The sequence below is a fragment of the Rhinopithecus bieti genome, unplaced genomic scaffold (genome assembly GCF_001698545.2).
Source record: "Rhinopithecus bieti isolate Rb0 unplaced genomic scaffold, ASM169854v2 scaffold_12642, whole genome shotgun sequence".
Taxonomy (NCBI): Eukaryota; Metazoa; Chordata; class Mammalia; order Primates; family Cercopithecidae; genus Rhinopithecus; species Rhinopithecus bieti.
In genome coordinates this window covers 902,102-911,528 of record NW_016807465.1, presented here as the reverse complement: position 1 = coordinate 911,528, position 9,427 = coordinate 902,102, and the positions used below count along the sequence as shown (strand labels likewise).

Here is a 9,427-nt window from a genome sequence, read left to right as displayed (position 1 = left end):
TGCACTAATGTAAATGGGAAGCAAGGAAGAAGAGGGAAAGCCCTTACGGTTCTCAGATGAAACTTCGCTGCTTTCATCCACCTCCACACACCGTGTCATAGTCAGAAAAACACTCCAAACAGATACTTCTGTCACTTTGCTAAACCAAAGAAGCTGCTATCATTGCCAGCAATATGTTCACACTACTTCCTGAGGTCTATGTTCTAATAATCAGACTTTTAACAATTACATACTTTTTTTAAAAATCCTTTTTCTGAACCAACCTCAGCACCAAAACATTGGTCTCTGCTTCAAGGTTCCCCATCTTAACTGAAGAGGAATGAGAAACCAAATGCCTTCAAGTCCTGAAGGAGTTGCTTCTTGCTGTGTTCAAAGTTGAAGAAAAGAGTGAGCTTTTCTTCCACTACCCTGTTTGGTTTCTGCCTTTAGAATTCAAAGATGTGTTTCATTCCTGGGCACCTAACAGGCTGAGATTTACATGTGAGAAAACATCCCCCAGGTTATTACCAAGGAGACAAAAATTGCTCCCACCCAGATTAGCTGCCTTTCAGGAAAGAGACTGGAAAAATGGAAACAAGGGAGGGGAAGGAGATTCTATCTGAAGTTGAGGACAAGTAACACAGGTGAATCCAAAGTAATGGAGGCAAATATAAAAAAGAATATTATTTATTATTTTCTTTATTAATACTCACATGTAACCTTTGCTTTTTACACAAAAGTCGACTTTAGAAGAATGCCTCCTCGGCTTATCATGCCCAATGGGGCTTTTTCTTTCTGGACCACTTCCCCTTCCTCCACCCCACCCCACATCCAAATTACTCTTACATGTTCACAGATACCACGAAAATTTTGTAAACAAGATTTGGGTTACTGGGACTTGATTTCATGAACATCCCACTTCAAAATGGAAGGCAGGTGGAGGACAGGGTAAGAAATAGGAGAAAGAGGACAAGAGAAGGCAAAGGAGAGGAGAAGAGGGGCACCTGGACAGAACGTTCAAGTCTTGCCTTTTCTGAGGGGTGTATGTGTGTATTTTGTGGCTGTTCCTTGAAATGCACTGACTCAAAACACTGACAGCAAGTGTCTGTGTGATTATTTATACATCTATAATAGAATATGTGGGCTTCCTCCGTTTGAGTCTGGACTGTGTTTGTTTAAACACACTACAATCCTCTTTATAGGTATCATCACAGGGCATCAGGTCTCCTGGGAACCCCTTTCAGAGACGGGGCTTCCGAAGCAGGGTCTTGCTGAGGTCTTTGACCTCTTCAGGGCTGTTGACCCGCTCATAGCCCAGGACGGCCATGGGCTGGTAGCAAAACTCCTCCACCTGTTTTATCTGCTGGAAGGTGAGGGCGGTCCGCCAGGCATTGGCGGCCTGCGTGGCATTGCGTGCAGATACCACGAAAGGTTTGGAGGAGGAGCCCGAGCCACTGGTCATGTTCAGGGCAAACTGCTCCATTTCAGGGCTCACCAACAGTCCCACAAAATCGTACACTCTCCGTAGTGTCTTGACGGGGTCTCCCACCAGGTCCTCGTACCGCACCACCAGGTAGTGGCCCTGCAGCCAGTCAGGGGGCTGGAGGGCCGTCTGCAGCGTCTTAGCCATACTATTGCAGATGACCTCCATAGCGCCCAGAGCGTGGTAGTCCGCGGGGCCGCCCACGCCCTCCTTCTTGGCGCCAAGTTTGTGGCCCGCCGCCTCCAGGAAGGGCATGCGGTGAGCTCGCGGGTCTCGGCTGCGCACCACCTGTAGGCTCTCACGGATGAGGCCATGGCGCGAGCGGATCCGTGAGCTCGCCACTGCGCGGGGATCACGCACCAGGTGGATGACCTTGAGGTCCAGGGCCGGGTCTCGCAGCAGTGGCGCCAACACCGCCACGTCGAAGACGCGCACACCCTTTATGACTAGTGTGCGGTACTTGCGGCACTCCTCCTCGAAACGCGCCAGGCGCTGCGGCGGGCACTTCTTGCACACGCGGTCGTCCACCAACCCCACAACCTCCTTGCGGTAGGCGGGACAGAGTGGTGAGGAGCACACCACCTTGTTGGTGGCTGCGCCGAAGATGCCCAGCGTGGTGAGGTTGCGCCCCCCGCTGCCCGCGGGGCTATACAGTTGGAAGACAGAGAGGTCGCAGCGGTACAGAGCGCTCAGCATGTCCCGCGCTGCCCCCTGCAGGGAAACGGCGTCCCCCGGATACAGTTTTTGCCATACATGCCACACTGGCTCGTAGAGAAAGAACACCTCGGGATTCTGATTGAATAGCTCGCCGAAGAACGACGAGCCAGAGCGCCACGTGGTGAACACGTACACCAGCTGCCGCTTGTCCCCGACGCTCCCGGTGCCCCGAGTGCCATTGCCTGGAGGGGCCACAAACCCCGCCATCCCTGCCGCGGCTGCAGGAGCCGCCCCGACGGCGGCAGCAGGAGGGCGGTAAGGAGTGCGGAGGTCCAAACGGGCATGAGCACGGGGCGGCGCGGCCGGAGGAGGCCCCGGGCGCCCCCAGCTGCCTCCAGCTGCCCCTGCTGCGGCACCCAGCGGCCCGTCGGGGTTGCACTGCTGCAGCGGCTCCTTGTGCCACTTGTAGTCCAGGAGGTTGAGCATGGTGAGCACCAGCAGCAGTGCATAGCCCGCGCACAACACCAGCGCCTTCCTACGGAACACCTTCATTCCGAGAGGGGACGCGGGCCAGCGGCGTCCTGGGCGCCGGGGCCACTGCGGGAGCAGGGCACGCGGCGCGGCTGCAGGCGCAGCGTGGAGCAGCCGAGGGAGCGCGCCCGGGGGCAGAGCTCGCGGCGGGCTGCGGCTCATCACAGGCACAATCCGGGCCGGCGGCGCGGCGGAGGCAGCCCTGCAGCCCGGGAAGGGTGTAACGCAGCGGGCTGGCTGCTGGCGCCGGGACTCGGGCCGCGACTCCGAAGCGGGTGCGGCGGCTGGTCCCCAGCGCCCAAGGCTGGCTCTCCCATGGCAGCGGCTCCGGGAAGGACCTGCGAGGGGAAGCGGAGTGAGCGGATGCGCCCCAATCTCCCTCCCAGCCTTCTCCTCCTAAGTAACGCCCACCCTCGGTTCTGCCCGGTTCCTCCACTTACCTGCAGCCGAGGGCGCGTCCAGGAGCGGCCCCGGATCACCGCCCGGCGGACTGTCCGGATGTCACTCGTTCCTCGATTTCGCTCCCTCTCGCTTCCGCTGGGGGTCCCCGCACCTTCGAGGGGACGGAGGAGTCCGCCGACTTATCCCTGGGCAGAGTTTCCGGGCAGCGGGCGCCCTGCCGCTCTGGAAGAAAAACTTTCACCCGGCTCGGAGCCCCGCTCAGCGCTCCAGCGAACCCGGAGCGTCCCGGCTCCGGCGACGTCTCCTCTGCTCTCTCGGGACCGCAGCTTCCTGCCTCGCTCAGGGGAATGAAGCCGGCTGGGGGCGATGGCTGGGGGCTGCTTATATGGGACTCAGCTCCCGGCATAGCGGCGCAGCCCCTCTCGCTTTCGGCCTCCGTGCGGCGAATTTTCCCACCTCTCTGGCAGCGGTGGATGGGGCACAGCGCGACCCCACAGCGGCGGCGGCAGCTGCTTCCATCACCGGGAGGATGCCCGGGCGGGCAGCGCAGTCAACCCCCGCCGCTCCGCAGCCTCCGACTGGCCCAAACGACCCTGAACACACAGCGCTAGGCAAGAAAACCCAGGTGGGCAGCACTGCCCGACCCGCCCCGCCCCCGGTACCAGCCGGTTCTAGCTAACGAGATCTCTCAGCAAAGAAAGACCCCACCGCAGCCGCCGCCGCCGCGCGAAAGCGGCGCCCGGGAGGATGCTGCTACCCGACTCCCCCTACGCCGGGCGACCGCAACGCGCTGGGGCCAGCCTCTGCGCGGCTCCTGCCAGCCGGCGCCTGGTTGGTGCGCGCCGCCGTCTGTCGCCGCGGCTCCTCCCCTCCGCCGCGCGGCCCACCCCCTTCGCCGGCCCCGCCCCCCGCCCCAACGCCGCGCCAGCTCCCACAGCCGCCGCCTCGGGGATGAAAATGTGACCCGCTTTACAGCGATGCGCTGGGGCTGCAGTCCCCCGGTCCGAAGGCGTAGCTCTCTGCGCTCAAAGCGCCGGGATGCAAACGCGGGATTCGGAGCGCGTCGGTGCCGAGAGCTGCCAGAGGCTTGAATTCTGCGTGCAGCTGCCGGACTCGGCCTCATGTTTTTGCTCTCAGAAAGAGTTGGTGATAAAGTTTGGGCAGAAATCCCGTCGGCCGTCCGCTCCTTGCTTCCCTGAGGGCTGACACTGCCAGCCTCTCCGGGCACTGAGGACACCCCCCGCGCCCTGGAGCAGTGAGAGAACGCGGAGCGCCGTTCTCTGGCTTCCGACACCCTGCCAGCCCTCTCTAGCGGGTCTGTGGCTGCTCCTTCTCGAAGGAAGTAATAAATCTTTCTGACCTTGGGGGTCAGAGGAGACGCTTCAATTTTCCGGAGGGGCATGCGGGCGGGGCCGTCTTTCCGCTTTACTGGACCTCTGGCCGGGGCTGCTCTTGTTTCATTGTGCCCCACGCTGATGCTCTCCGCATTTCCGCTCGCGGTGCTGCGTCCACTGTGATTGACGTCCTCTGGAATTGGGGTGATGGGGGAGGGGAACGCCCCATTCCAATTTGTATTAAAATACTTGTCCCGCTTCTTGGTTTTGTAGATGAGATCAAAGAACTTGACCCCAAAGGAAACACCGTTGTTGAAAGAAAATCATTTTTCAGTTGCTTTGGGTTTAAGTACTTTTGTTTAAGGTTATGAGGAAAAGCTCTCTCTCCCCGCAACTCCCTCCCTCCCCAAGAACACTAAGCCGTAGCCTCAACTTCATCTGTAGAATGGGGACAGTTGTAACAGCCTCCGGAGATTGAATGGTGGTTGAGTATCAGAGCGCGCACACGGAAGATTAGACCTGAGTTCAGGCCTCCAAGTGCCGAAATCGCTGCGGGGCCTCAGGCTCAGCACCCTCGGATAAACAGAACGCTCGCTGATCTGGAGGAGTTTTGTTGCCTCCTGTCCCAACAGAGTTTTTAGAAGTTTATCAAAGTTACTGCACAATTATCTTTGTAGCATTTTGGGCAGACTTTTCAGAGGACGGTTCCAACATTAAAATATTGCTGTTTGAGCCATTATTCTTCTGTGAGTCTTACAGAATTCCCTGAGTACAAAGACGAAAAGTCACTTAACTCGCTTTCCATGGGTTTTAACACTCTTTTATGGATTTTGTTTCAGGGGAGAAAATGTTCAAAGAACTTGATTTATCCTTGTTTTCCAGAAAAACCCATAATGTCACGAGTACAGTTCAGCTAATTTTTTCTCCTGGGGAGGGGGGTTGGGACAGGGACAGTAGAGCTCAAATTTTATATCCAGCTTTCTCAAATAATGTAACGTTGCCTCTGGGAGTGGGTCGAGACAGGCAAGAATCCCTGTTAACAGATGAAGGTGGCAGAGTTCAATTGAACGACTCCCCATCTTTTCCTTTTCTGGATCCCCTAGCCTCCTCTTCGCCTGCTCTCTCAAATGCCCATGCCCCTTGTTCACTCACCACTTTTCCCATGAAAACTAAAGTTACATTGGTGCATGAAAAGACTGATGGGAGAGAGAGGGATTTGGGGAGGAAAGTAATTCTCAATTTTAATATTCAACATGCTTCCAAGAAAATAATTTCTAATATTTTCATTTAGTTTCTGGCTTTGTGCTTACCCAGAAAAAGACTGAATTGCATTAGTCGATGTAGGGACCCTTTTTAAAAACAGTTGTTTGCATAGAAATTCTGTTGCAATTTTGTAACCCTTTACTGGTGTTGGCAAAATAGTAAATCCATTTGCCAAGTGCCCCCACAGTGAGTGCTCAGCTGGCATAAATTTACAGGTTCTGGCATCTCCACCCTCTCCTTGCTTGCAAATATTTTCCCATTTTGCATGGTGTCATGATTAATTCTGAAGTTTGTTATAGCTAATGATATCGGAAAACTTCATAATGCTTTCTTTCCCGCATTTGTTTGGAAAATCCTTTCATTTTAATCTACTTATTTTAGCATAGTAATGATCCAGACATATAATACGTCACATAATAATGTCACTTGCTCAAGAGCCAGTCATGCCACAGGGCTAGCCTTGATTTCGGCTTACTGGTTTCGTTTGTCACAATTCCATCTCCCCCAGGAGCTCCTTCAGTCTCTGTCTTCTCTGCTGTCTGTTATGTTCTATTGGAAACTTGCTGTGGCTTTTTCTTAATCCTGGACAAATAGGGGGCCTAACCTTCTGGGGTGCTGTAGGCCCAGTACCCAGACTGTGGAAAATTACAGAGATCTTCAAGGATCTTGTTCCAAATGTTTGCCCCTGGGCACCAAGATAGATTCACTCCCTCATAGTTTGAACAAATATGCATTTTCAGTAGAACTTGAGATTATAGATTCAGGTTACTCATAATCCTTAACTTAAGATATGCTGCCATCGTTAGTCCAAGGGTGGCCCTTTTAAATGTCCTATGTTTTCATATAATGAATATGCATGGACCCATTACACAGCCCAAAAACCTCCAAGAGTAACCGCTCTACTTAGTTTGGAAACTTAGATGAGATGACAAAGTTCTAAGAGGAAGAAAAAAAAACTTGCTTTAACAATCTCAAAAAGAAAGAAGACTACTTATGGCCTAGCACGGTGGCTCACGCCTGTAATCCCAACACTTTGGGAGGCTGAGGTGGGCATGTCACTTGAGCCCAGGAGCTTGAGACCAGCCTGGGCAACATGGCAAAACCCCATCTCTACAAAAACTACAAAAAAAGTAGCCGAGTGTGGCAGTGCATACCTGTAGTCCCAGCAACTCAGGAGACTGAGATGGGAGAATCACCTGACCCCAGGAGGTCAAGGTTGCAATGAGCCATAATGGTGCCACTGCACTCCAACCTGGACAACAGAGTGAGACCCAGTCTCAAAACAAAAAAAAAAGGAAAGAAAAGAAAAAGGTTGGGCACGGTGGCTCACGCCTGTAATCCCAGCACTTTTGGGAGGCCGAGGTGGGCAGATCACCTGAGGTCAGGAGTTTGAGACCAGCCTGAAACCCCGTCTCTGCTAAAAATACAAAAATTAGCCTGGCATGGTGGTATGCACCTGTAGTCCCAGCCACTCGGGAGGCTGAGGCAGGAGAATCGCTTGAACCCGGGAGGCAGAGGTTGCAGTGAGCCAAGATCACACCACTGCACTCCAGCCTAGGCAACAGAATGAGGCTCCATCTCAAAAAAAAAAAAAAAAAAGAAGGAAAAGAAAGAAAAGAAGAAAACAGCACTTATAAATTATAACCACACTATTACCAGAGGGATTTAAAGGAGGGTTCCACCAAACTTTCAAGAACTAGATTGTTTCAGTCTCATCTCTATCAGAAAAGAGAACAAGAGGGCATATTTCCCCCAACTCATTCAAAGGGGATAATAACTACAGAGGGATTTCAGAGAAGAAATTTGGTCCTGTTCTGATTAATATATACATAAAACTCTTAAATAAAATATCAGCAAAACAAATCCAGTCAAGTGGGGAAGAAAGGACAATAAACTAGAACCAATTTGGGTTTATCCCAGGAATATGTGGTAAGTACTATAGAGGAAATAAAATATTAATATTAATGATTGAGAGTGACTGGAAGCAGCTATTTTTAAATTGGTAAAGTGAGGTTTGCAAAGAGGGGGGTGACCCTTGCAAAGAATGAAGACACATCCAGATGAAAACTGAGGGATGAGAATTGCATGCAGACGATACTGCAAGTGCAGAAGCCCTGAGTAGGGATGAGGTCTAGCCCAGTGAATGCAATTATGCTGTCTACCTGATTGGGGTATACCTGGTTTACAAAACCTGAAGGGGTTTCCTTAACATAGACTTTAAAAAGCAACTTGTTGAGAAACACAGATTGGGCACAGTGGCCCACTCCTGTAATCCCAGCACTTCGGGAGACCAAGGCAGTAGGATCACTTGAGTCCAGGAGTTTGAGACCAGCCTGGGCAACATAGTGAGACCTGCCCCCCAATACCCTCCCACTACCCCTTACCCCCATCTCCACAAAAAAACTAAAAATTAGCTGGGCATAGTGGTACAGGCCTGTAGTCCTAGGTACTCTGGAGGCTGAGGTGGGAGGCTCACTTCAGCCCATGAGTTCAAGGCTGAAGTGAGCTATGTTGGTGCCAGTGCACTCCAGCCTGAGTGATAGAGCAAAACTCTGTCTCAAAAAAAAAGAGGAAGAGGCGGTGGCAGGGGACAGGAAGGGGGAATAAGAAAAAGAAGCAGCACAAAAAGGATGTTATGAGAGAAGGGCACACAGGTTTGCTTCTCTAAGAACATATGTAGCTATTTTCTAAATGTGTCACTCTGGTGTTGTCTGAGCACCACTCTCTCCTCCTCAGACTCCACCTGGACTTCCTCAGCCTTTCTGCATCTTCACCTTTGAGACCTAGCCCAGCTATCTACTTCCTGGGTCTGACCCCAGCCTGGAAGGTTGGTAACAAAACCTGTGGCTTCTTCTTGCAGTTTTTTCCTTCCAGATATTAGAGGACAGGAGCTAGCTAGCTGGACCAGTTATAGCTGGAGGTGCTCCGCCACCCCAGCTAGAACCACTGACTCCTCTAGCCCGCCAGCCATTGCTCTGTTCCCTGTTGTAGGCATCCTATTGGGTTATGCCTGATCCACATCCATTCTTCTTTTCTGTGGTAACAGTGTCTGAACCAACACACCCCGTCATACGTGGATTTGGTGGGACCTTCAGCCAAATTGCTTCTTCCCTCCTCCCAAGGGGCAGGTACCTGACCCAAGCTCAACCAATTAGATGTTCTCTCCATGAAAGTTGCATTCATTCATTCACTCAGTCACTCATTCAGTCATGCTATATGTATTCAGCTGCCACCATGTGCCAGGCAATCTGAATCTTTAGCAGAGAGATTCATAAGAAGGAAAATGGTTGCTGCCCTCTCAGGCCAACAGCAGAGCCCTAAAGCAATGGCTCATTATCTCTCACAAGGGACCGTACCCTTTTTAAGACTATTGTTTGTTCTTTCTTTAAAGTCTGTGAGCTAACCCAAATCCTTGCCCAAACCCCTTTCTCCTCCTGCTTATGTTACCCACCATCCATTTCTGTTATTTACAATCAAAAATTTCTGGCTGGGTGCAGTGGCTCACACCTGTAATCTCAGCACTTTGGGAGGCCAAGGCGGGTGGAACACTTGAGGTCAGGAGTTCAAGACCAGCCTGGTCAACAGGATGAAACCCCCCTTCTCTGCTAAAAATACAAAAAAATTAGCCAGACATGGTGGGGTGTACCTGTAATCCCAGTTACTTGGGAGGCTGAGGCAGGAGAATCGCTTGAACCCGGGAGGCAGAAGTTACAGTGAGCCAAGATTGTGCCACTGTACACCAGCCTGGGTGACAGAGTAAGACTCTGTCTCAAAAAAA

General features: G+C 52.3%; 1 protein-coding gene across 1 annotated transcript; it reads right to left on the bottom strand.

The window, feature by feature from the left end:
* Positions 1–652: 652 nt before the first annotated feature.
* Positions 653–4,309, bottom strand: CHST2 (carbohydrate sulfotransferase 2). The gene is made up of 2 exons (XM_017882280.1): positions 3,091–4,309; positions 653–2,988 (listed from the first exon to the last, which is right to left on the bottom strand). Exon 2 carries the CDS (start codon positions 2,810–2,812, stop codon positions 1,220–1,222), a length of 1,593 nt encoding a protein of 530 aa, XP_017737769.1. The 5' UTR covers positions 2,813–2,988; positions 3,091–4,309; the 3' UTR covers positions 653–1,219.
* Between the last annotated feature and the right edge of the window lie 5,118 nt (positions 4,310–9,427).